General features: G+C 48.8%; 2 protein-coding genes across 9 annotated transcripts in view; one reads left to right on the top strand and one right to left on the bottom strand.

The window, feature by feature from the left end:
* The first annotated feature begins 5,276 nt into the window (after nucleotides 1-5,276).
* CLEC20A (C-type lectin domain containing 20A) lies at nucleotides 5,277-18,000 on the top strand. Its single transcript, XM_070397108.1, has 7 exons — nucleotides 5,277-5,667; nucleotides 7,101-7,166; nucleotides 8,108-8,473; nucleotides 9,301-9,393; nucleotides 14,876-14,995; nucleotides 15,773-15,858; nucleotides 17,920-18,000. The coding sequence occupies exons 1-7, from the start codon at nucleotides 5,277-5,279 to the stop codon at nucleotides 17,998-18,000; spliced, it is 1,203 nt and encodes a 400-aa protein (XP_070253209.1).
* Nucleotides 18,001-18,672: 672 nt separating this feature from the next.
* RASAL2 (RAS protein activator like 2) overlaps nucleotides 18,673-27,395 on the bottom strand; it is a 245,434-nt gene continuing 236,711 nt past the window's right edge. For 5 of the 8 annotated variants that reach the window (XM_070396884.1, XM_070396880.1, XM_070396883.1 and 2 more), the window contains 2 exons: nucleotides 26,862-26,892; nucleotides 18,673-24,558 (listed from right to left, as the gene is read on the bottom strand). In XM_070396884.1, coding sequence (XP_070252985.1) covers nucleotides 24,416-24,558; nucleotides 26,862-26,892 — 174 coding nt within the window. In that variant the 3' untranslated portion in view covers nucleotides 18,673-24,415. The remainder of the gene's footprint in view (nucleotides 24,559-26,861; nucleotides 26,893-27,395) is intronic. The other 3 variants (XM_070396885.1, XM_070396886.1, XM_070396882.1) reach the window with 1 other exon arrangement.

The following is a 27,395-nucleotide window of genomic DNA, read 5'->3' as shown; positions in this document are numbered from 1 at the left end:
CTCATTCTCAGACCTGCTCTCAAGAGAGTGAATCCCGGCTCAAGCACCCCAGCCTCCCCAGTCTGCTGCCTCCCGCAGCTTGCCTGCAGCTTGGTGAATACCAGATAGTTGTGCAAGTTGGCCCGGGCTACGCAGCATCTTTCCTTGTGGCAGAATGGGATGGCTCAGGCATAGAGACCCTGGGCTGTCCCATTGCTAAGGGGGGACTGTGTCACCCTGGAGAGGAGCGCTGGGCCGGTGGACCTGGATTCTCTGGTTCAGTGATTGCCTGGAAACCCTGCCAGTCTTGCTTGCAGGTTTGAACTAGGTCAAGGGTTCACCTCCAGGAATATGGGAATTCACTGTAATAAAACAGTGTCTTAACCAAGCATTTTGAATGTGTTTATTTAATCCACACAACTACCCTAAGAGGTAGGCACTATCATTATTCCTATTTTACAGATGAAGAAACTGTTTAACTCAGAGCTGGCATTTTCTGAAGTCAGAGAGCCTGGTGAGGGAGCTGTGACATGAACCCAGGCAGCCAGCACGTTTACCCTCCTCCCCAGAGGCGTGGACTGTCCCAGCCACAGCAGCCCCTGTCCCATGTCACCATTTCCCATTGACATTTATAAAACTGGGGTTAACAAAGCTAAGTTCACAGACCTCACGCACAATGCAGATGGAGGAACCCCATCCCTTCCGCGCCTCCCCTCCCCCTTCCCCCGCCCCTCTACTTGGCAGTCCTGAAGAGAGGCCTCAAATAGCAGCCTTGGGGAGCACAGGCCCACTGGTCGGGAGCCCGCTGCTTCCCCCAGGTGTGCAAGGAGTTAGGCTGGCTGTACAGAACCTTCCCTTCGGGCAGAAATGGCCCCATGAGGCACAACTGATTCCGGCAGGTCATGTCCACATCCATACGGTCAACAACAGCACATGGTCCACTCATTTATTCAGTACATATGGGCCAACTGCCCGCTGGACTCTGCTTGGCTGTGGCCACAGTGCACATCTCCAACCAAGACCGCAGACAGGCGCCAGCCACCACTTTGCAGAACACCTGCCTGATCTAAAAAAGCAAGTGTGGGAAGTGCAGCTTCCACTTTGGGGATCTGGTGGGTCCGGGAGAAAAGGTCTATATCAGGGGTCCTCAAACTTTTTAAACAAGGGGCCAGTTCACTGTCCCTCAGACCGTTGGAGGGCCGGACTATAGTTTAAAAAAAAACTAGGAACAAATTCCTATGCACACAGCGGCGGCAAAAACACCCGGCGGGCCGGATAAACGTTTTTGGCGGGCCGCATGTGGCCCGCGGGCTGTAGTTTGAGGACCCCTGATCTATATAGACCATGGGAAAGTGAACATTGTAAACCTTTACCTAAGGATGTCCTGTGTGTTTGTGTGTGTGTGTGTGTGTGGGGGGGGGGTGTGTGTGGAGGAGATGCTACAGAGTTTCCATGAACCCCTTTGCTTCCTGCAGCTCATGCAAACCTTGTGTTTGTTCCTGGGTCACTGAGGGAGCCCACTCCTGCCTTCTCCCCTCACCCCTTCCCCCTGCCTGGCTTTCCTGACACAACACCAGTGAAACTCGGGCCTGGGGAGCAGGGCTGTCCTCCTCCCTCATCATCAGTCCCCTCCCCTGGCCCTGCATTCAAGAGCACTGGGTGCCAGACAGGGTCCTAGCTGGGAGGGGGAATCCAGAGAATAATAATAGCAAGTCTTCCTAACACAAACCACAGCGCAGAGCCTTACTGAGAGTCCGCTGTCCTTGTTGTGGGTGAGTGCTCTGTGGCTCAGGCGCGGGTCCCTGTTCTCAGGGAGCTCACAGTCTCTCCAGAGAAAAGAGAAACTGGGATTTCAACCCCAGGGTGCACAGTAGGACCCTTAAATCAAGAGAGGTGGTCAGTGACGGGGTCCTGGCAGGGGCTGGGGGGGGGGGGGGGTTTCCCAGGCCAGGACGGCCAGCTTCCCTCCTATCCTCCGGGAGTGACCCTCAGAGGCCGAGGCAACGGGGTTGTGTCCCAGGGACGGAGTCATCTGAGGCCATCGCTGCACAAGAGAACACTGTGGCAGGATGTCCCTGTGGATGCATTACCAACTCTTGCCTTTGCCTTTTTAGAGGGGCTGTTTGCTCTTCCCTCTGGGAAGGATGTGAAGGGTGGAGAGCAGAGAAAAGTCTTCCAGGCTGTGGTTTCCAAAAGCTCAGCCCTTAGGGCAACAGAGAGAAGCTGGGCATAAACAGGATGCTGGGCAGGAGGGAGAAGGAAAGAGAAAGACAGAGCCGGAGCTGTTCTTGCTTCCCCAGAGAAAGTGCCTTGGTCTTTGGTCTGTGCATAATCAGGGAGCCGAGCCTGGGCCTGGGCAGACCTCTGATCTCACTGGGGTAGGACTTGTGGGGGCCCATTGCCTCCCCACCTTACACTTGTCAGTGACCGAGTTTGAACTGCTGCCCTGCTGCTTCCCACTATGTCCTGAGCAAGTTATTTCACTTCTCTGATCCACAACTTTCTCAGCTGTGACACCGGGGTCCCGGCCTCCCCTGCTGGCTGGTGTGGCTGCTGTGAGGGAGGAGAGTCCAGCAAAGCCTGGCCCACACATGCCCTTCCTTCTCCCTCCCCATCGCCCCTCTCTCTCCTTCCACTCCTGGCCCTCTGGCCCTTGAGGAGCCCTGGCGTAACCTGGCCGCCCTCTGTCACCCACTCCTGCCGCCCCAGCAGCCAGCCCAGAGCCGGGCTCCCCTCATCTCTGCTCATCAGTTTCCTGACCCCTGTTGCCTTCCCCGCCACTGGCAGGAGGGCACACCTCTTCTCCGCTTTCTTCCAGCTGCACCCCCAGCACCTCACACAATGGCTGGCAGGCAGTAGGTACCGAATAAGCATTTGTTTAGTAAAATCTGCAGTTTGGGTAGGAAGGAGGAGAGTGGAGAGCAAGGAAGGGACCAGAGGCTCAGGTGCAGCTGCTGCCAGAGGTGAGGAGCCTGCCTTGTGCTGCAGCCATGCTGGGCCTGGGGCTACGGGGCCTGCTCTTCGCAGCAGGTAAGGACCCCCATGCACCCCTCTTCTCCCCTCCCCCACACACTGGGCTCCCTGCATGGGTCCCAGGGAAGAGTGCTTGTCCTCTGAGGTTCCCAGGTTTTGAGGCTGAAGGGGAAACAAAGTGGAAAACAACGTTTTTCAACTGTCAGTCCAGGCCTGGTAACAGAGGTCTCAGCCTCCTCTCCCCCTCCAAGGCCCAGGGGCCAGAACCCAGAGTCTGCTGGCTTCATCTCATTCCACTCACTCATGTCCTCAGGGAGGCATCTAACCAACAGGTAGTAACGAAGTGCCTCATAGAGGTGGCTTCACAGAGCTCACGTTCTAGCAGGGGTTAAAGACATTCGGTAAGAAGATAGTAAATAAAATGATTGTGGCAGCAGCGAGACCCCTTGGGGCCAGTGCTGTGAGCCCCAGTGAGAGGCCAGTGCCTTGGGCCAGGGTGGCAGTGGGCATGGAAAGAAATGGAAAGTTCATGAAGGCTCAAGATACACACTGGGTAGAGCTGACGGGATTTGCTGTGAGACTGGATGCCAGGAATGAGAGAAAGAGAGGGACCAGCCGTGACTCCTGGGCTGGGGCTGGAGACACTGGAGGGAGGGAGCCATTTAATGAGCGGGGGGCACCAGGACGGAGCAGACGGAAGGTGAATCTGTGTGTGGACAGAATGACAGCCAGAAGGACACGTGCAGGAGTCCACAGTGGTGGAGGGCAGAACCTGAGAGGCCCCAGGACACTGCATGAAGCCAGGAGATCAGCGGGGCAGCAGGGTTTTTCATTAATTTGGTGGGCCACAGGCAGTGATTTGAAAAAATTAAACAGATTAGGATAAAACATGTCAAAGTCTCCCTGGTCAGTGGCTCAGTGGTTAGAGTGTCAGCCCAAAGGGTCATGGTTCAATTCTGGTAAAGGGAACACACCTGGGTTGCTGATTCTATCCCCAGTACCTGTGGGAAGCAACCAATCGATGTGTCTCTCTCACATCAATGTTTCTCTCTCCACCCACCCCTTCCCCGCCCCCCCCCCCATTCCTCCCACCACTCTAAAGACCCAAAAAAATCAATGGAAAAAATATCCTCTGGTGAGGATTGACCAAAAAAAAAAGTGTCCACGTGATTCATATATCATATGAAAGAATCACTTATTTCTTTCCTCTGACAGTGATTCTCCAATTCTTCTCAGCGACAGGTGGCTTCTGGAACTCTGGTGGGTATGAGGAGCTTCGTTCCTTTTGGCAAGTCCCTTCCTGGTCCTTTTCCCCATGCCCCCCCACACAGGGCACAGGCTGGGCACTCTGTGTGCCAGTTCTTCTGTCTTATCTTCCTCTCCTTCGGGCATCTGGCTTGAGGCTGGTTCTTTAAGGCTTAGGACCCCCAAGATCCTGGCCCCAGGCCCTTCATCCCTCTCGACCCCTCTGCACCGCGGGACCTGGGCAGAGTTGCTGGGACCCTGGCAAGGGTATGGAGTCAGGAAGCAAGGAAGCGAACACTGAGGTCTTGAGGCTGGTTCCCAGGAGAAGTGTAATTTGCTCATTAGTTCATTCATTTTCAACACATCGAGCCGTTCTGATGTGCTGGCTGCTGAGAAAATGATGAATATGGCTTGTTCTTTGCTCCCAAAGTGCCTGGACCTGGTGGAGGAGACAGACAAGCAAAAAGGTCCTTTCCCCAGGGCTTTTAAAAAATTCTGATGTGGTCCCAGCACATTCGGATCCTTGCTGTAGGGTGGGCCTGAGCATTGGTGTATTTGAAAGGCTCCCCAGGTGATTCTATGCGCAGCCCCTATTCCAAGCCCCGGATGCCTATGTCAGGGCAGTACACGGGATGACTAAGGGCCTGGACCTGGAAGCCCCACCCACTGGGTGGGTGGCCAAGTCACTCAATTCCCTGGACTTGGTTTCTTCAATGGTCAAATAAGCAGTGACACCTATCCTAGGGGTTGCTGGAAGGATTCAATGAGCGAGGGGCACATCATGAGTGCTCAGTAAACACTATCTACTATTATTAAGTACTGACAAGGTGCATACAGGCAGAGCACTTGCCCAGAATGGGGCATAGGGTTGAGTCGTTAGCTGGGCAAAGGGAAGGGGGAGATATGAGGATTGAGGGAGCACACAGAGGTGGCCAGTTCTTCTGGGGATGAGAGAGAAGCTTGTGCAAAGGCCGAGAGGCACAGCTATGGGCAACGGGAGGGCCAGCCGCAAGGGACAGAGTGGAAGAGAAGAGGGTGGCCTTGAGAACTAGGGGTGGGGTGGAGATGGTCATACAGTGATGGTGACAGCCTCTCCTGCCCCAGTCCAGGAGCTGGTGAGCAACGGCAAGACCTTCTCGAGGGTGGAAGAGAAGCTGAGCTGGTTGGACGCCCTGCGGTACTGCCGGGAGCACCACACGGACCTGGCCGACCTGCAGAGCATGAACAGCATGAGCAGCATCAAGACCCTCTACACCCTCACCAGCGGCACTCAGGCGTGGATCGGCCTCTTCTACAATGTGCGCATCGGCGGCCTGAGCTGGTCCAGCGGTTCCACCTTCTCCACTCCGATATGGAGCTCGCTGCCCGTCTTCAAGGAGGGCATCTGCGCCACGGTGTACTCCGTGTCCATTGTCCCCAACCTGGGGGCCGCCTCGTGCACAGCTCAGAAGCCCTTCATCTGCTACTACGGTGTGTTCACAGCCACAGTCTGGACACGATCTTCCTCCCAGGGCCGCTTTTCACGGGCAGATAAAAGCGAGAGCTCAGGTGTTTCTGAGGATTAACTATTACCTGAGCCCTGTTGGCTACATTGCTCAGCCTTAATTTCTCTCTTATGTCCCTCATTTCCAAGAGTCCGCCCGCGAAATGGGTATAAATCAGGGTAGAGAAAAAGTAAAATCTGGAATGTTCCACTTTGTTCCCTCCTTCTGCCAATTAAAGATTTAGGGGAAGAAAAAAAAGAAAGAGAGGAAGAAGGCAGGCAGGTTGGGGATTCATTTGCATCTGTGCAGGAATGAGCAGAATTCAAGGTCTCTCATCTTTTCTTAAAGCACAGGGTGGTTCTGTCTCCTGGAGGCTGGGAGGGGAGGAGAGTAGGCCAGTCACTCTCTGAGGGACTTCCTGCTTCTGGGAAGTGGGTGGGTGCGGCCAGCTCCTTGGGGAGTCTCTGCAGGAAGTCCCCCATCAGTACTCAATGCACATGGTGCTGGCCATCCTTGCCCTGGGTTGGCCCCTCTGCCCAGGTGGCCCATTCCACTGACCTTTGTCTGAGATCACATAGGGGATGGTTAGAGACCAGAGAGCACTTTCCTGGTAAAAATGCCAGTTTCTGCTTTTCTCTGTCAGTCAAGGCCTGCCCAACTCAATACCACCCTGACCCCTCAAATAGGGGCACAGAGGACCGACCTGATGAGTCCCCAATTCTCCACCATGTTTGTAACAGGGCCTTGAAATGTGGCCCACAGTGGCCCAGGTGTGACCTAGGATTCCGGGTGCAGTGTGAGTGGTGTGCTAGGATGGGAGCCTGCCAAGGAAGTGTGATGAGATGCTTTCCTATACTAAGTCTGGTGTCTAGGGTGCCACCAAGACTCTACCCACTAGCACACGCCTCCTCCCGGGGTCTGCCCCACCTACAGTGGGCTCTCTGTCCAAGGAACTTTTAAAAATGTAAATCAGACATTTTGCTTACACACATTCAATAGGTCCCCTCAGTACTTAGAATCACACCCCTTGGTAGCCACCTGATCTGCTTGATCTCTTTGGCCTCATGTCCTATTTCTCCCTCTGGCTACACTGGCTGCTTTCTGCTCCTCAAACCCACGTGGCCCCTTCCTACCTTAGGACCTGGCCTTTGCTGCAAGGTGGGTTCCTTCTGCTATTCTCTTTGAGAGCAAAGATTCTGCTTATCTTATTTCTGCTATTTTTCCAGGGCCTAGAATACCATCTGCCACACAATAGCTCAATAGATACTTTTATAGAATACATGTAAATAGGAACAAAGGAGTCTGTCTAACCTTGAGCTAGGCTTCTCCCAAGTTCAACCTGGCAGTTCCTGGTGCCTGCAGAGGATCCCGGGCAGCCCACACCTGCCCCATAACTCGAGGTCTGATTCTGTTTTCCAGATCCTGAGGAGCTACGCTACAACCTTGAGGAGCCCGTTCTCAGCCTGACCAGCACTCCAAAGCCAGGTGCAGACCCAGGAGCCTGCCTTCTGCTTGACTTATCCACTGAAACCACCTGGCAGGGTTGCCACACCTGGGACCCCCCATCCCTCCACCTGGCTGAGGGATCCCTGGTTTTGCTACCCCCAGGCTGACACCCCAGGAGAGAGTCAGTGCCTCTGCTATTAAGTGGACGCAGTGGGGGAGGTGACTTGGTCAAGGGCCCCAACCAAACAGTGGCAGAGCCCAGGCTGCATCCCAGCTCTTCAGATGCCCCCACCTCCATGGCTTGGGGGTGAGGTGCGGGAGGCACCTCCTCACAGCCCAGGCCTAGCCCTCTTGTGGGGAGTGGAGGACTTCCCTCTGGATATCATTGCCCTGGTATTAAAGAAATGTCCCTCCTTCATGTCTGGTGTAGAGAAATTCTATGACAAAGGAAATACACTCCTCAATCAACCAGTCTTGTGGAGTTGTTTTTCTGCCTGTTATGGAGTATGGAGCTGTAGAGTGAAAATGACAGTTTTCCAAGGTGGGCACACGCAGATCTTGCCAGGCAATAGGGCATGAGTTTGGGCAGGTCGTCACCTCCCTAATCCTTTCTTTTCTCCTCTATAAAATGGAGATGGTAACATCTACTTCTCAGGGTTATAGTGAGGATTTTAAAAGATGATGTATCCACCTGCGAAGCTCAGGACTGGTGAGTACTATGTGCTTTAAAAATCAGTTCAGGCAGGGGAAGTGAGGGAAATGCCAGGCAAATCTTGATGGGCTTCGGTGAACAGGTATGTGTCAGAGTTAGGGGCCCCATTTGCATCTGAGGATGTGACTCCCAATTCCGCAAACAGAGGTGTTTCCTTTCTCAGGTCTCTGTCCGGAATCAATCCCTCGGGTGGTGCCAAAGCTTGCCCTTTCCAAACTTCCCTTGTTTAGAATCACAGGTGTGTGGTCTCTCTGCTCTTTGCCCCCAGCGGTGGTCCAGATTGGCAGACGGACCTTCAAGCGGTTTAACCAACGGAAGACATGGCTGTCAGCCCTGCTGTACTGCCGTACCTACCACACAGACCTGGCCGACGTGCAGACGGTGACTGACGAGGCAGGCATGGAGGCCCTGAAGTCCATCACCAGTGAGACCGAGGCCTGGATTGGCCTCTACTTCAGCGCGGCCTCTGGGTCTCTAAGCTGGTCCAGTGACTTGGGTGCCAGCATCCCCACCTGGCTGGAGGTGCCCCAGTTTGGGACAGGACTGTGTGCGGGGTTCCGCACCTACGTACGCTACACCCCCAGAGTTTATTCATTGGACTGCTCCTCCCTGCAACCCTTCATCTGCTTCTATGGTGCGTGGCAGTCCTCCCTGCTGGCCCTGGGTCTGCATGGGATGGGAAATGGGTTTGCTTGGCAGCAGGAGACACTGAGGATAGACTTAAGGCAGCACTTCTAGTCGGAGGGTGACTGAGTTTTGGAGCTCTTTAAAGAATGGACCAGGCCCCATCCAGCCTCAGGGCATTCGCAATTAGCAACAGGAATTGGTTATTGGGCAATGAAGTGGTTGAAAGCCGGGCTTTGGAATCAGATTTTATCACTTGCTAGAAATGAGACTCCTTTTCATCTGGAAAATATATTTAACAAAATGGTACCAATGACCCGTGATAACCCGCCTCACGATGGCTTTGAGGGCTGAATGAGGACGCATATAAAAGGACCTCGGAGAGCTCCTGGCACAGAGTGAGCACCCAGCAGATTTTAGCGACTGTCATTGCTATTGTCACTATGAATGCCGAGCGCCAGAGGCCACCTTGGGTGTTTATATCTTGTGCATAGTTTGCCTCCTCAGCAGCAGGCTTCCTCTTATCTTCTTCCTTTCCTTCTTTTTTGGTAACAGCTTTGTTGTGATAAAATTCACTCTTTTGAAGTGTCTGATTCAATGGGTTTTAGTACATTCACAGGATTGTCCAATCAGCACTACCTAAATTTAGGACATTTTTATCAGCCCCAAAGAAACTCCTCATTGTGTAGAATCAGAAGGATGGCTCCTCCCTTGCAGAGCTGTTGTGCGGACTGAAACTGTGGTGGGCACGACTAGGTGTACAATACATGCGTCCTCCTGAGTCTGGTCTGTGATGAGCGGGGTCCCCTCACACTCACCCCCAGTCTCTACTTGCAGACCCCTCTCTTGGACACCGGCAGTCGGCAGAGCTCCCCCAGCTTGTCCACGTTCCCTCCTCGGAAGTGACTGAGAGGGTGAAGCCCAGACCAGGTACACAACTGTTTCCTGCTCTGTAGGGTGCGCGGCCCAATTCTTGGCTGGATCCTGGGGTCTCCGGGGTCTGGAAGTGGAGAGGGCGGCCTGAAAGCAGCAGCACAGGTGGGTCCCATGGTCCTCCCAGAGGGCCCGGGAGAGGCCAGAAAAGAGGTGGGCCAACTGGATGGCAACCAAGGGCCACTTACTCACACCGAGAGGGATTTCCCTGTGTCAGCACCCGGCTGGTGAGCTGGGGTCGGAGAAGGAGGCCTCGGTCACCATCAACCCCCCTCCTTGAACTGGGCCACTGAACTTGCGGTTCCAGGGCCAGGAGGCCAAGGGAGGCTGTGCAGTCTCTCAGGTGAGGTGACCAGGGCCTGAGACGCTGAGCAAAACATCATCAGAGGCCTTTGAGGCTGGGTATCGAGAGGGACGCACAAGGGAGGTGCCTGGGGAATCACTCCTAATTCTGGGAGGAGAGGAGAGCGAGCTGTGGGGACGAGGTGTGGGGACATGGCTGGGAATGACAGTGGCAGTGTTCCGTCAGCATTTTTAAATTCCTGAAGCATCTTCACAACTACTTCGTGTTGCTTCCCAAGCGTTTCGAAGCCAAGGAGGATAACTGAGGGCATATTCCCAGTTCTGCCGGCTTCCTGACAGATTCCTACATCAGACAAGGGTAATACTGCCCTTTCTGAGGATGTGGAGGAAAGTAGGGGATTTGCTCCCAGAGCTTCATTCATTCTGGGGACACAGACAGAAGGCAGGGCCTGGCCAGAAGGAGCTGAGGGCCCGCTGGGAGAAACCTGTGAAAGGCGGTGGGGACTGTGTAGTCACAGGCAAGACTAGGACATAGAAGGGGCCCGCCCCAGCTGCTGGTGGTGGGGGGGAGAGACAGAGAGAGGAGGAGGGGAAGGAGGAGGGGAAGGAGGGAGAGGAGGGGAAGGGGAAGGGGGAGGGGGAGGAGGAGAGGAGGGGTGGGGGAGGAGGGGGGGAGGGGGAGGAGGGGGAGGAGGAGGGGAAGGAGGGGGAGGGGTGGGGGAGGAGGGGGGGAGGGGGAGGAGGGAGAGGAGGAGGGGAAGGAGGGGGAGGGGGTGGGGGAGGAGGAGGAGGAGGGGATTTTGAAGGCAGGGAGTTAGCTTGCAAAGGGGAGTGGAGGGAGACTGGGTGGCGGCTTGCAGGTAGGAGCTGCAGGTGGGTTGGGGGGTACTGGGCAGGGACCCCCAGATCCTGCAGGGGCCCCCTGTGAGCTGCTAAGGAACGTCTGTGATCAGATTTGGTTCAGGAGCCTGGAGAGAGTGTCTTCTGCTCTCCCTCGCAGTGGTTCTCAACCTTCCTCATGCCACGACCCTTTAATACAGTTCCTCATGTTGTGGTGACCCCCAACCATGAAATTATTTTCGTGGCTACTTCCTAACTGTAATTTTGCTACTGTTATGAATCGTCATGTAAATATCTGATATGCAGGATGTATTTTCAGGGGTCGCGACCCACAGGTTGGGAACCGCTGCCACCCAGGCCGCACCGGGCGGGGTCCGGAGGCCTCCCTGTCACAGTGGGTGCGCAGGGCCAAGGCAGGGCGGGGGCCACGTGGGACGCGGGCTTCCTCCCTCCTTCCTCCCAGCGCCGGGGCCTATGCAGCCCGCCCTGGGCTCTCGCCTCCGCAGGCCCGCAGCTCCCCAGGCCCCAGGGACTGCGGCCCCGAGGGTCGCCTCTGTCCCCGAGGAAGGGCCCTGCACCCGTGACCTACGGCAGGTCCGTGACTCCGCGGGGGGCAGCGGCGTTGAGCTGGCGGTGCCTCAGTTTCCCCCAGGATGGCGGTGCTGTGCGTCCGCCACTTACCTGCCTCGGGTCGCTCGGCTCGGAGCCTCCGGGAGCTTTCCGGGCCCAAGACAGCGGCTCCGGCCTTGGGGTCCAGGGAGCCCGCTGCGGGAGGAACACCGCGCCCCCTGCACCCGAGTGGGCGGCCCGCGCGGTGGCTGCCGGGAGCGGCCAGGGCGGAGCACGCGCCCGCCGCCCGCCCTCGAGGCTGGGCCCTGGGGACCCCGTAGCCGCCGGCCCCAGCGCCCCGCTCCTCCTGTGGGGAGCCCTGCCCCGGCTTCCACGCCCAGGTCGGGGTTGAGGCTGGGCGTGGGGTGTGCTGGCCCCCTCCGCAGGGGATGCTGTCCCCGGAGCCAGCGCCGCCCCATCCTCCTGGGGAATAATGTGGGGGGCGGCCTAGGGGAGAACACCCCCACACCCCTGGGGAATAATGTGGGGGGCGGTCTAGGGGAGAACACCCCCATCCCCTGAGTAATAATGTGGGGGGCGGTCTGTGGGAGAAACACTACTTAGATGCAGAAGACTGACTGAGGGAATGTTGGTTCTACCTACTGTGTGTCCTTAGGCAAGTTTCCTACCCTCTGGGAACTTCATTTTTCTCATCTCTAAACGGGGGCGGGGGGCGGGGGGGGGGGGGGGGGACAGTGCCATTGCCGAGAGGTAGCTTTCAGTGTCTGGCATCTGGTGGTTATTGCCATTTTAGCCTCAGTGCTCTAGTGAAATGATTAGTGATTCATTCATCTCCTGCCTCTGTCCTTATCTTATTGGATAGACAGGGCTGGTCTCATTTTAATCTTATTAGTTATAAATGATTGTGAACGATCACGATGATGAATCCATGAGACTGCGGAATCTCCCGGGCAGGGGCTGTTCTATGCCTCGTGTCCTTTCCGGGCCTGGAAGAACGTGTTGTTGCACGCAGGGCGATGGTTTAATCCAGCAGCCACTTCCCGAGGATCTGTTCTGCACAGGCCGTGGGCTGTGGGCTGTGGATACCAGGACCAGCAGGGCCTCTTCCTGTTTCTGAAGGAGCTGAGCTAAGGGCTGACAGAGCCAGACAGCCCTGCAGTTTGCAGGCGCCGCTCCAGGGTGAACAGAGCCCTGGCAGGAGTGCCTTCCCCTCTGCCTGGGCAGGTGGCACAGTACTCCCTCTTCTCCAGGGTTGTACTCTGCGTGTTACCTGTGGTCGACCACAGTCTCAAAATATGTATTACATTGGAAATTCCAGAAATGAACAATTCATACGATTTAAACTGTGTGTGGTTCTGAATAACATGATGAAATCTTGGGCTGTCTCACGCTGCCCACACTGGACAGCAGTGATTTCAGTAATCAGTTTGTTTGTGCCATGAGGTGAAAAAGGTTGAAAATCGCTGCTGGATGGGCTACCTGCCCATCAGACACTTAGTAGCCATCAATTGAAAGAGGGAGAAGGAGAGGGAGAGGGAGTAAGGGAGGGGGAAGGAGAGGGGGTGGGGGAGAGGGAGAGGGATTAGCACAGGCAAAGTTAATCTCTTACTGTGCCTAATTTATAAATAAAATTTTATCATAGGTATGCATGTATAGGAAAAAACATAAGTGTATGTATAGGATTTGATACTATCCATGGTTTCAAGCACCCATGGGGGAAACTGGAACTAAATCCCCAGGGGTAAGGGGGAATGACTACAATTGAGCAAAAGGTCATGGGGGGATTTCATCAGGCAGCAGAGAGCAGAGGGATTTGCATAGGCAAAGGCAGGTAGACATGAAAGTGTGTGGTTAGGGAATGGCCAGCAGTCTGATGTGACCGGATGGAGGTCACATTTTGGGGAAGGGAGTGGCAAGGGGTGAGTGCGAAGAGGTAGACTGGGGCCAAACTCGGAAGGACTAGATCCCGCAGCCAGTGGTGGAACCATCAGAGTGAGCCAAACGCTCAGATCTGCAGTTAATGGAAGCAAGGCGGTTAGGATGACATGGGACATTGACTGTGTTAAGATGCTAAAGGGAAAAAAGCACGAATCAACATTATACACACAATACAGTCACACAATGTTGAAAGGAAACAACAGATTGGGAGGAAACGTGTGACCATGTTAACAGTGGTGATATTCAGGTGATGAGATGTGAGTGTTTCTGGACTTTACAGATTTACTCATTTCCTTAAAGACATTGACCATTCTTGGGGTGGGGAAGGAAGATGTCATTTGAGGAGGAGGCCGGCCAGGAGTGGAACCCAGGGCAGGTCTGGACCAGCAGGATGAGAAGGGACGTGAGGGAATTGATTTTACATCGTATCCGAATGACATTAACTGAAGAGACAGAAATACAAACATTTTTAAAGATGCTCAGCTTTATCACAGAAATGCAAATTAAAAGCAAGCTGTATTTTTTCAATGAATTTTTTTACTTACCAGTTTGGCAGAGATTTAAAGGGTGATAAAGCTGACGAGAACGTGGGAAAATCAGCGATCTCAGACATTGGGGTAGGAAAGTAAACTGGCGCTGCCATCCTGGCGATGCGTGTCAGTTTTGAAATGGGCACACTCTTCCATTGAGAAATTCTACCCATGGACATTTATTAAGGAAATAATAGCACAAGGTGTACACATACACACGCATCCTCCACACACGGGGTTGCTGGTTGCAGTACTGTTTATTACATTGAAAAACTGGAGGCAATCTAATGTCCACTGAAAGCAAGTTGGTGAAATAAGTTTGGGTACATTCGATGAAATACTGCACAGCCTTGCCCTAGCTGGTTTGGCTCAGTGGATAGAGTGTTGGCCTGTAGACTGAAGGGTCCCAGGTTCGATTCCAGTCAAGGGCACATGCCCAGGTTTCAGGCTCGATCCCCAGTGTGGGGCATGCAGGAGGCAGCCAATCAATGATTCTCTCTCATCATTGATGTTTCTATCTCTCTCCCCCTCTCTGAAATCAATATATATATATAAATATATATATATATAAGTATATATATATATATTTATATATATATAATCGAATAAGGTACATCTTTATGCATTCAAATTAAAAAAATTCAAGTTAATAGTGGTTGCCCCTGGGTCAGCGGAGGGATACTTTTATACTTTTGCTTAAATACTTTACAGTAATATACCATAAAAATATGGTTATTTCCATGTTTGAAATAAAAGATATCTGCAAGGCACTGACAGGACTTTGGTGACTGAATATGAGAGCAAGTGACAGGGAGTAAGGGAGCAGCTGAGGGCACCTGGGGTCCTCAGCAGATGGGCAGCCACGCAGGGCAAGAGGGGGTCGCTGAGCTTGGTTCTGGAATATTTTGATAACACGCTTTGATGGAGATGTTGGGGGTCCCTGGATGCCATGGTGGGGCTCAGTGTGGCTGTCAGACACAAGGGGTCGGGGCCTCTTGGGTAGGAATTGCCAAAAGAGAACATTTGCAAATGAGTAGAAATCCCGTAACATTGCACAAGCCCCACACATCCTGTATCAGGGGCACTTTGTGATGGCATAGCAACTCAAGGGCTGGAACATCAGCTTGCAGGAAAGAGGACTGGCAGGGGCTCAGCTTCCCTCCCGAACGTTTCTGCAGCAACTGTGTGCATGGGCAGTGAGGCCCAGGCCTGTCTCCCAGCTCAGGGGCAGTCACCAACCTCAGACTGCCTTGCTCCTGGCCATCTTTGCATTAACTCCTTCATTTCCCCTCCTGCAGCTGTGCCCAGTGAAGAAAGTGGAACTGACATAAGAGATACAACTGCTGCCACGCAGGCCCAACACGTGAGTGCATCTAACCACCAGGAGCCACAAGGAAAAACCCCGGCGCCAGAATCAGGTAACTGCTTCTGGTTACCAAGTTCCCGCTCACTTGTAACAAGTAAGCAGTTCGATGCGGACAGCCACTCCTCCGCACAGGTTCCTTGAGACCTTCTTACGAGGCAGCGTGAGATGGTGGGAAGGTTCGGAACAGCAGCAGCAGGAGGAACAAGGGTGAGGATCCTAGTTAGCACCCTGAGGGCTGTGAAAGCTTAGGGAGCCTTTTCCTCACTGTGAATCTCTCATTTCTCACCTGCAAAAGGGGTGGGGTTAAAAACTACCCTGCCTACATCACAGTGAAATAATTATGTACTTTATAAACTGCTATATAAATATAACGTAGTCTTACTATGAGCTGGTGGTTCTGTGATGATTACAGTGGCCCACGGCCGAAGGCTGAGCTTGTTTCTAGGCTTAGAGAACTTAGTTTCCTGGGGGAGAGAGGGCTTTTACAAATGTGGGCCCAGGGAGGGGGTGTAGGGGTGTAAATTTCCAGCATCTATTTAATAGTTATTAAGAGGAAGGTGGGAAATAGAGAACGGAAAATAACTGCCTGATGTGTGAGCAGGGCCAGTGTCACCCTACGACATAGGCCTCTTTCAGCCACTGTTGGTTGGTCGTAATTGTGGCCAAGCATTCTCCAGTTCAGTAGTTTCTTTCCTCTCCCTTTTTGAAACCCTAAATCACCATGCACCATCTGTGGTGTCCAGTGTGCACACCTGACTGCTAAGAACTTGAGGTTTTCAAATGGCAGTAAGATAATTTCCCCCGAACCAGGGAGCCCTTTCTTTTTCAGAGCAATTCTTTGGAATCCTGAAAGCAGATTTTACTATCCCAGCTCTGATGGACCCAGAAGATATGAAAGACCAATTTTTGAGTGAGGTGAGATTTCTGCCCACTTCTAATTTTGACCAGATGACTTGACAATGCAAGGCAATACTGTCAAAACCAATATAGGGAGAGAGAAAGCTTTGGAAAATTCGCTCATCTGTTCCCATTATCATCACTTTGGCTCATGGTGACAGGTTGGCTCGTGTTCCGAGATCATTTTAGATCTTTTTGTAACTTTTGCCAAAAATTTTCCTAACTCTAGAAAGAAAGAGAAAGAGGAAGAAAGAAAGAAAGCTCTAGTGGGTTTGGCTCAGTGGATAGAGCCTTTGGACTGAAGGGTCCCCATGCAATTCCAGTCAAAGGCATATACCTCGGTTGCAGGCTCAATCCCAGGCCCTGGTTGGGGTGCGTGCAGAGGCAACCAATTTATGGGTCTTTGTCACATCAATATTTCTCTCTGTCTCTCCCTCTCTCTTAAAAATCCCCGGGTGAGGATTAATACACACACACACACACACACATACACACACACACACACATACACACACACACACACACATATTAAGGCAGAAGGTTAGAAGGACCTGAATTTGGGTTGTGGCTTTCCACTTATTAATTGTGTTGACCTTGGGCAAGTAAGTTAATTTTTCTTAATTTTCCTCATAAGTTAGGAGCAACAGTACCTAACTCATATGGTTGGTATTAGATTAAATGAAATATTCCAAGTGCTTAGCAAATTGGCACATAGTAAGTGCTCAATAAACATAAACTTTAGCTATTATTATTATCAACATTATTATTGTTCTAAATATACATTTCTTCCAGGAGTTTCTTCTCCTTGTTTTTTTAAAGTACTAGTATGTGAGAGATGGCAGATTGTCAAGAGGAAGAATTATTCCTAAATATTGTGACAAAAGCCTCAAGTTGATTTCGAATATGGCCTAAGGGCACATATTTCAGTTATATCAGATAATCATATAATGTCAGAGCCAGAGAGCTCATTATGGGTCATCCAGCCCAAACCATAACTTTACAGATTGGCATGTATCTTGTAGATTATTGCAATTTACTCACAGGCCAAAGAAAGAACACCTAGGCAATTTATTCTAAAATCTCGCAAACTCAGGTTTCTAGAAAGAACTGTGGGGTGTGTGTGTCTGCCAGGGAACGGGGAGGGGGACTGGTGAGCTTTTAGTGCATTTTGCTATTGAAGAAAGAACAGCTATAAAAGATGCAATTTCAGCATCTGATACTTTTTTTTTTTTTTAGTAAAAGTCCAAGTAACTGAAGACTGCAGTGTTGAATATCAACTCTATAAATGTCAAGGATTTTTTGGGGGGTTGGGGTGGGGGTGGGGTGAGGGTAGGGAGACCAAACCAGAAGCAATCTACCTTCTGTCTTAAATTAAAGCCAATAATAGGAAGATTGGGGTCCAAATGGAGAATTCCATCTTCTGGTCACCTTTGTTGAAATATATCTATCCCACATTAATGGAGAGAATGTCTATCTCGCAGATTTAAAGGATGGAATTGGTAGGGACAAGGTGTGTGTGAGAAAGGTAGAATATATGTCATTAGTTTTAGCAGCATTTTAAAATTCCACTTATCCCAGTTCCAGGGACAGAGACAGAGAGAAACATTGTCACAGACACACACTGTGCTCAGAGCTTGATAGGGACTAGTGGTTGTTAACCCTGCTGAGGTTAGAATCCCTGGGGAAGTTAAAGAAAAGCGTGGCCCCAGTCCTCAGAGACAGTCTATGGACTTGTTCAGTGGAAGAACTCAAAGGCAGCCCTGCTGTGTGTATTTTTTTGTTTTTCTTTTTGTTGTTTTTTTAAGTTCTGCAGTGATTCTGATGAACAGTCCCGGTTGAGAAGCACTGATTTAAGTCATTTGTTTTAGTCTCCTTTGCCATCAAACTTTCTTTTTGTTGGCTGGGGTGTTGGAAAGGGCCTAACAAACTGATTTATGTGCCTTCCCATTGGTGACAGTGCTAATGACAAAAGGCAGGCAGCTGGAGAGAGGCTGAGAAAAATGAAGGGTATATAGGTAGACAGTTTAGGATATAGACGACAAGAGAGTATTAACAGTTTTTCTCTTTTTGATGTTTCAGATCCATGAAGTCTTAAAGCAAACGTTAGGTGATGAGCAATTCAGATTGAAATGGGTTGGCTTTGAAGTAAACAAAAAATAGTTCATGCAGTTTCCTTCTCACACAGTCTTCTCTGGGTTTTAAGAGCATTTTCACTTTTTAATTCCAAGAAGCTCAGAATGAGAAATAACTCCACATATGTGAAGAGGCTAACTGTGGGACTCAGACCTCCACCAGGACAAAAGAAAATGACATATGCAACTGGTATGAAATGAGGGAAGGTGGAGGTATTTGGGAACAATAACTTTGAGAATGACAAGCAAACAAGAACCAAAAATAAAATAAAATAAATAAATCAAAACAAAAAACCCCCAAATCCTGAAACAAACCCCATTAATCTCTCTGGGAAACTAACAGAGGACAATAGTGGTTTGGGAAGCCAAGTGGGGCCATAGTTCCAAATACAGGGGCTGCTTTCTTTACCAGTGACAATCTATTAAAGGGATTTTAAATTCTCCAGAATGAGGAGCTCTCTGGGGTCTTATCACAAAACCATACTATATGTTCATGCTATTTGCCCTAAATCTAAATATTTCTTACCTGTAAGTTGGGAAATTCTATGACATTGTTTTTAATGTTAAACTATACCTTCAGAATAATGTTCCTGCGTACATTTTTTTTCCTGGTCTTTCTCCAAGTGTCCTAATCACCCAGATATACATGCAAGAAATAAGAGAGTAACATGTCACATACCATAGCAACTTTAGTCTGAAATGTTTAAAGTTAAAGTTTATTTGAATTCTTTGTAAGATTATCAATAAAAGACCTCAAACGTATCTATATCTGTACATGTACAAGAACCATCAAAAATTATTCACAGAACAAAAATAAATCTTCTTTAGAACAAACCCAGGTAATGAAATGCAGATATGGATCTCACATGTGGAACAATCTAAGTGCTACCAGCACAAAAATATGGCTTTAAAAATAAAATAAAATCTTGGGTTTTGTTTTTCTAAGGTGTATTTCTCTTTCTTGAAATAAAAAATAAATTATTTAGCGCTATCATTGTAAAATAGTCATGTGTATTAACACACTTTTATTAAGGCCCTGGAGATGAAAAAAGAAAAGCCAATTTAAAAGGTAAATTCCTCACAGGTGTGATTCAGGTTAATGTGCTGCTGTCTGCTTGAGTTAATTTTAACGTAACTAGGAAATGTCTAAGCACCAGTCAAAACTTAAGCTTTACTATTTATTTCAACTTCTCTGCAGGACAGTGGTCATTGACTCAATGAGCATTTAACCTTTTGGTGAACTGGCAATTGAAATGTTTCCCTTGGGAGTTTAGAAATGACACATATGCTATTTGTACACAAATGTGTACCCCCACACAGATGATGGAGGCTCCTAAAACACAGCTTCTGTGTTAATCTCTCTACAGCAGGTACATCTGGTTCTAGGTCCCGAACTAAAAAATTCCCTAGGGAAAAAGAGGACATTTGATTGAAAAATAAGAACTGAGTAGGAAATTAAAATGAATGATGAAATTTGGGCAAAAACTACCATTTTGGTTTCCTTGGGTGGCTTACTGCATTTGCCAAGTCCAGCTGGGTTAGTTATGCAAACACCTGAGGACTAACTGAGCAGGAACCAAAACTGCTTCTTTCTGGATCCCACCGATCTTCACTGATCTGAATCCAGATCAGCGAGATTCAACTGTCTTTCTATGACACCCTGAGGTATCAATAACGAAACCTAGGGTTCTTGAGACAATGTCAAATCAAATAAATTTCAAGTTACTTTTATACACACACACACACACACACACATATACATATAACACATATGGTACATTTTTAAAAAGAGAGAACCACTGTCATAAAATCTAACAAATGAGAACAAAATCTAAACAACCCAAGAAAGCTTGGGAATCATTGCTCTGTAGGTGGATTAACATTCAGAAAGAGGAAGCCCTAGGATTGTGTTTTGTGTGGGTGTGCACATGTTGTCTGCAGAAACTGCCTCTCCACATATCAATGTATTTTAAGTGCAGGCAAGGCCTGGGCTATTGAGAAGGCTGCTGTGCATAGTCCCCTCTTGGATCATGTTATCTTCCTCAGGTTCTTTCACTCCTCATGAGATATTTATCCTATCTCATGCAAATTTCATCACTGTTGTCTTTCCTAAACTCAAGAGCTCCATAACTGGGTCATGACCACAAGAGAATACTCCTGGAACTAATAGCAATCACTCAAACACAGAAAGAGATTCTATTTAAAAATTCAACACCCCAGTATACCTTACTTAAAAACAAAAACAAAACAACAACAACAACAAAAACTGGGCTAGCTAGTTTGGCCGAGTGGATAGAGTGTTGGCCTGTGGACTGAGTTGCAGGCTCGATCCCCAGTATGGGCATGCAGGAGGCAGCCAATCAATGAGTTTCTCTCATCATTGATGATTCTATCTCCCTCTCCCTCTTCCTTTCTCTCTGAAGTCAATAAAAATATATTTTTTTAAAAACAACAACATAAAAAAAACAACTAGTAAAACAGGTCCTTCCAATTGACATATCAATAAAAACAAATTCTTGGCCCCCAGTTGGGGTGGGAAGGCAACTGTTCACTGTTGGGGCAAACAGGGTTTCACTGCTAGACTTGAAAGAGGAAGGGGACGGGAGAGGAAAGCCCCTCCCAGTCTGCAGGAGACGGTGGCCTCCAAAGGTGTGACTGAAAAGTCAGAGAAGCTGTGGCATAGGCTTCGGAGCTGCTGAGTCAAGCCCAGTGACAAAGTCCAGTCTGGTGGTAAGCCTGGGGCTCAGAGTCATATGGGACGTGGTCATCCTGAAGAGGGTTCCTTCCCCAAGTTCAATCCCACAACCGGACTTCCCAGGAACTCCCAACTGGAGATAACTAGAGCTAAACCTAATGGAAGGAAAACAAACACCAATGCAAGCTCACTTGATGGTAGCTGTCTCGCTCTGGGGCTTCCAAAACAGAACTGCTTCCAACCTGGTGTACCTCGGGGGACAGGGTGGACAGAATTGCAGATCCACAAACAAAGGCCACAGGTAGACTAGGATGTGAGAAGCCTGACTTCTAAAGTCAAACTCATTCTCAAGGGCACACAGTGGTCATGACAGAAAATCCTGCTTTCCCTTGCCCTGTCTGACAGCATCGCAGGGAAAGGTGGAAGCAGCCCAGAAAAAGCTAATTCTGACCAACTTGAGAACAATGGAAAACGCCAAAAGCTATAGCAGCATGGTTACCTCATTTTGCCATCTTTCTTACCGAAAGATTGTCCCAGACCCCAACGGCACCTTGGCGATACAGCCCGGCACACAGACGGTGATCAAGTTGCCTAGTTACAACATCCTCTCTGTCAGGGCTTATATTGCAGAAACTCAGGGAATACGATGACTTGATGGAAATGTAACTCCTTTGGCCCATTGATATAAAAGGGGAATCTGAAGCTCTTTTCCTGAGTCCTGTCAGCACTGTTCTTGTCAATGGCCATGTTTGGTTGTTAGTGGGACAAGCACTTAGTAAGCATGCCCCCTGAACTCCAAATTCCACACAATCCGGGTCTCTGCAGCGCACACAATGTGGCGATGTGCTGGGTAGAAGTGCAAGGCCCGGCCATCTGAGTCCACCTGCTTCTTCCCCATGTCCCTCCTCCCAATAGCACAGAGGCTGGTACCTATTGGGGCTGAGCAAAGCCAACTAAGCTATACCTCCATAAAAAGTCAGCTGTTGCTGCCTTCTTCCACACCTGAGAAAAAAACATTTCAGAATAAGCTCTATAGATTGCAGCATTTTCTAAAGAAAAACTCAGAAAAATATTTGTATAGAAACAGGCTCAAAGGATAATCTAACATTTAACATGTGGCAACAACTCTGAACTTCTAGCTTATGTCTAACTTTATTATATTATTTTTTATTCTCTTCTCTTCATTCGAGATAATCTGGTAATAGAGGGCTGCATAATCTATCCAAACATTTGGGCATTTAATCTTCCAAAGGAGGCAGCTCTAAGGAGCTCCCACATGCCAACAAGAAAAACTGCATCCACCAAAAACACATTTGATGTTCTGTGTCTAGGCCCCCAGGACAGGTAAGCTTATCAGTCTCTGTAACCCATAACTGGCACCTGAGAGCTTCCGAACCTCAAGCAAGACATCACCCACGTTACATACGTAAGGCCCTCGACACCGACGATACTTTTACCAGGTTTTCTGCAGCACAGTTGACGGATTTTTACGAAGAATGAATTAGAATTAAACCTGGCTAGAGCTGAGAAACAGTGGACCTATGCTTATATTGTCCTCTCCCACAAGGGCACTACTGCAGAATTGGTTAACCCCCACCCCCATTTAAGTAAGTGATTTTGACAACAGTGTGCCTTCAGCTTGGAGAGGAGAGGTAAGAATTTGTAAAATAACTATCAAAGGTCAAGAAAATACATGGGTACCAAACATGTGGGCATGAGGTCTGCAGATCGGATAAGCACTGTGAGGAACTCCTGCTTGAAATCTCTGATTGGCAGAAATGGGAGTGTTATGAAGGGAAATGCTTTAAAAGTTCGTGGGTTGGGGAGGCTGCTGAGATACAAGGACCAACACAAAGACCCACCCGAGGGAGGGCAGCGCTAAAGCGTCAGAACGTAAGCTGGGGCGCTGCGAAAGGGACTCAGGGCCGCTGTCTAGGCTTCACTCAAAAGAGGACCCGATAGATAAACGTTCTCCTGTTCCCTTCCAAATATTCTGTTATGCGGAAATACTCACTCCTGCACAGGGCTCCCTCCGGTCTTTCTTCCCCCACGCCTCTTTTCCTTTTTAAAAATTTCCTTAAAGTTTATCATTTAAAAGAGCATTAACTTGATAAATGTTCTCTGCCAATAGCAACAACTGCTTAGATCTTGCTTAAAGAGGTTCAACACCCTTTTAACATTATACCTCACAGCACAGAAGGCATGAACAAGTTCTATTTGTGTGGTTATATGTACACATGTGTGAATAGATATGTATATATATATATTTGTATATATAATGGCTAACATGTAACATTCTATGCTTCTGATAATCAGGGTTGCATTCAAGATGACAATTCACACCTTTGGAAAAAAGGAAACCAATCAGCTTCCACAACTGTTTCTGTCCTACACTAAAGCCAAGATGACAACTGGTGAGACAGTAATTACTGACGAATCTACCGAGAGCATGGGGGCAACACACAGAACGCGCTGCCTCCCACCTTGGGTTTCTTTTCTTACAAGAGAGTTATCACTCTTCAGAGTGATGCTTCAGATCTGGATTTCCTTCCCAAATTTTATTTAAGGGATTAAAGGAGCAACTTAAAAGTTAAAGATTGAGATAAGATTACCCTGCCTAGAGATATGCTAGTATAATGAATAAAATCTTTATCCCAAATAAAAATTATAATTTACAAATAGAAAATGTTTTGTTTTTAAATAGGAAATAGTCAGAGATTCCTGCTATGGTATGGTTAGCCCTTTTCTGTGCGGAAGAAAGGGTGTCTGTTCTGGATGACTTATGGACAGCACATTGGAAGAACCTCTCCAGGGGAGAGTAAACCCTGTTGGTGACGCTGCTGCCACCACCGGGGCGGGGAGGGCAGTGGGTGTGGGAAGGTGGAGATGGTGTGTACAGACACAAATATTTATAGTTTTGTAAACTCTAAAGAGGAAAGAGAACACTCTTTATTACAACTGGGGTAAAAAAACAGCCCCCTATCTAAAATGGAAAATTCCCATCTGCTATAGACAGAAGGGGATAAACACCAACAAGAGTTCAATAGAACTCACTCCTCAGGAAGTCCAGTTTTGATGCAAGAGCTCTCATCTGTGTCCTCTGAAGCAGCATATCCCCAAAGTGGAGTAGCTGTCCATCCAGAGCCAGTCTCGGTTTATCAGTGGGATCAAATGTTTTGTTTGGACCTTAGTATCTGCATGTTTTCCTAAAGGACCAGAGGGCCGAAGTGGGATTTTTTTTTAAACTGGCAGATGAATCCCTGAAAAAATTCATTCTGAAAATGTCCTATTGTACGCCGTGCGCTTCTACCAGACAGACAGACAGTGGGTCTCTACATACTGACTCACTGGGCTCATTTCTCACTCATACAACTAACAACTGCAGTGCTTTCAACAAGAGAAAACAATAATAAAAATAGCAATAATTAAAAAGGTAATCTACATTATTAACTTCCTTTGGGTATATTACAGTGGTATTTTCTGTACATGGCCCAGAACTAAGTTCCCTATGTACACAGACACACGCGGGGAAATCATGGACCTCGGGAGTCTTCGCCTTATGCCCTGAAAGACAAGGTTCCTTCTTCAATGAGAGTGTCTCTCCTCACTGCTGTTCTGAAGTAGCAACATTCTGTAAACCTGGTGGGGTTGGGGGAAGGGCGGGGACAGGAGAGCGGGGACACTTCCTTCTGTCTCCTCCCACAGTCTGTCTAGTCATCAAGGCCGTCAGCAGCTGCTGTTTTTGAATTCACCATTCTCCGTGATGGAAAGCTTGGTGGGGTTGGTGGGAGAGAGGCCATTTCGGACCTGCATGCTGTACCGCTCCTTCACCTGGGTCAGTGCGCTCATCAGTCTGGTGTTGGCCGAATCCAGGGACACGATCCGTTTTTCCTACAACACACCAATCATGGCTTTATTCCGGCTCCACACAGGAAATCACACCGTAATACTCTTTAGAATGACTGTTCTAACGCTTTCTATCACACTGCTGCACGCATGATGCTTTCCGGATCAATGGAACGTCTCTGCCTCTTTCTGCACACCGAGTCCAACGGGTTTGTGCTCATTTTCTCTTTTTGTCCTGTCAGCATAGCAGGATGTGTTATTAATAATCCCTCAGGACACTAAGATACCGTGGTAAGGTGACACCACATGTTACTTCAGACTGTGCAACACAGGGTCAAGCTGCCTGACTGTATTAAGTGCTTTTGGTCAAATTTAAAACATGGACATTAGATGGCAAAGAAAGAAGCACCAGAGGTTTCATTTCACAGAGAAGTGCAAGTGATCTGTGGGTCCTTAGCCCCCAAAGAGGGCACATCAGTCGTATTTGCAGAGAACTCACATTGTGCTCAAGATAAAAACAACACATGGTGGCAGTTTATAGTCACCAACAAAGTGAGGATGCAACACGCAAGAGGGGGGAAAGCAGCCAAAAGCTCAGACCAGGGAGTTACTTGGATACAGGTAGGGAGGTGTGGCCGAGGGGGGTGCCGTAAACATAACACATGAAAACAAACAGAGAACACAAGCTCCTGGACTCATTCCAGCTCAGAGTTACTCCAGGAAAGCTACCCGACATGGAGAGTGCTTTCATTTTAGTTTTGAGTCTCTGAAAAACAACACACGCTTTAGAACCAATATTTTGGAGCTAAAGGGTGTTGAATACACACACATTAAAAAAAAAAAAGAAAGAAAACCTGAGGGGTGAAAAAAAGGGGGGAAAAAACCAACTCAAGAAAAGTAGGGCCATCTAAATTTAAAAAAAAAAAATCACCCCATCAAAATATCAGTCTTAGAAAGATTAGGCGAGAAGCCTAATACTAGCTTCAGCAGCGAGGTAAATCATTCCAGAAGTTAATGCCAAGAAGAGCTGGCTTTGCCTATGCCCATGAAATTAAAAAGAAAATGGCACATGAGGAACAATCCCCAAAGCCAAAAGGAGCTTTCCTACCCCAGAAACTTCTGCATTTATGGGGAAAAGCATGGTAAGGTGAGTCACGGTCAGGCTTGGAGAGGACAGGAGGACTGAGGCTTTGGTGCTGCTCCTTGCTGTTGAAGCCCAGCAACACAGGGCCCCCGGGGGCTCTGTGGGGAACTCATTGCAGCGGATACAGAGTAAAGATCACTGCCCAGGGAGTGTGTGTGTGTGGGGGGGGGGGGGGGGGGGGGCGGGGGGGGGCGGGGGGGGTGGTTGAGGTAAAAGCACAGACACAGCATCAAATGATGCTTCCCTACTCTGGGGTGGGGCAGGGACCTGTAAGGCAGCAGTGTGGTGGTCATAGTTTCAAAAGTATAAAAACCAAAACCCAGCTCATGCTTACTATCATTAAAAAAAAATTCTTCCTTTCCCTGATGGAGAACTCAGGTGGTAAAATACCCAAAATCAGCATTATTAACTAACCACTAATCAATATGCTTTTGACATTGGAAGGTGAGTATCTTGTTGGAAGGATAAGCAAAACTCAAAGAAGGAAAGATCCATGAGGCTTTAAAAAAATGATAATATTTAAAAAAAAATTGGAATTTACTGGGATAATAAGTATAGATCTTTTCCAAGTCAGTCGGTAAGGATTGGCCCATGGTTTATCAGAAAATAAGGCCTGGGAGCCAAATCTGATGTTTTACCCTATGGATCCCTACACAGAAAAACATAATTTCTTGAAATAATGAAAAAAAAATAATTCAACATTAGGCTAATCTATAAGACCCCAATACTAAGGAATATTCATTATACTAGCATATCTCTAGGATTTTCTAGGCTTATAAAAAAATTAGGCATTATAAAACATTATCTGATTCTTAAAGGGTTACAAAGAGATTAAGAATGATTGTAATTATTTATTGACTATGAGAGTAACAACAGAAGCCAAACAATCCCTCTTCCCCAAACCGATAAAGGTTTTTAAGTGGAAAAACTCCCTTTTGTAATTCCCTTCACTGCCAACTTCTCAAAATAAAACAAAAAGTAAAAGAAAAAAAAAATCAAATAGGGACTTTTGAAGTTCACATTTAGTTGACAAAAGATGCTCTGACATTGCGATTCTGCCTGGATTGAAAGACAGAACAATCTGGTCCAGGCCTGACAGGAAGGATGTCAAGGGTGGGGAGTCAGGAGCTGGAATGTGTAGGAGGCCAGTGCACTGGGCCAGGGCTGGGAACTGCTCGGCTAGAGAACGACAGGGTTTACTTGCCTGTTTGAATAATCTCATCTCCATTTAGGACCTGTAATTTAACACAGTGGAGGTATCACTTGCAACAGTACCTAGGCAGCTGCTTGCTTCTCAGAAGAGGAAGCCCTTCTCTGTTCTCCAGCTGAGTCACATGGAGTGATCCTGGAGGGGGGTGAAAGGTGGCACAGTCCCTGGACTGATGTTTGAGAAATGGTCCCTTAGTACCATCACCAGGCTCCCCATGGCCATGCTACAAGGTCCAGGATGGTGGACCTGCTCTCACCGATGGAGTGCTCATCCTCCCCCTTCCAGTTAGTAGGCGGCTGGCCCAGGCTGGCCTTGTGGCTGAACTGACTCTAGGAGATGGAGAGGCTGAATTCAGGGACAAGCATGTCCTGTGGGACACAGGGCTGCTGAGAGAGATGAAAACCAATTCACTGGGCATCCGGCATAGCATTTTGGGAAATGCTGGGCTCAACTCCCGTGTAAGATAAGATACTATATTCATTTCAGAAATGTTTTTTCTACTAGTGGCACCAAGCTATTCATTACAAA

Source organism: Myotis yumanensis, unplaced genomic scaffold (assembly GCF_028538775.1).
Source record: "Myotis yumanensis isolate MYYU_CA2020_CCGP unplaced genomic scaffold, mMyoYum1.0.hap1 SCAF_17, whole genome shotgun sequence".
Lineage (NCBI taxonomy): Eukaryota > Metazoa > Chordata > Mammalia > Chiroptera > Vespertilionidae > Myotis > Myotis yumanensis.
This window is presented reverse-complemented; position numbering and strand designations above follow the sequence as displayed.

Excerpts from the sequence above, each read along its gene's own strand:
- CLEC20A (XM_070397108.1), top strand. The coding sequence starts at position 5,277 with ATGGTGACAGCCTCTCCTGCCCCAGTCCAGGAGCTGGTGAGCAACGGC. Across the intron at positions 5,668-7,100 it reads GCCCTTCATCTGCTACTACG|ATCCTGAGGAGCTACGCTAC; the intron begins GTGTGTTCACAG and ends TCTGTTTTCCAG. Across the intron at positions 8,474-9,300 it reads ACCCTTCATCTGCTTCTATG|ACCCCTCTCTTGGACACCGG; the intron begins GTGCGTGGCAGT and ends CTCTACTTGCAG.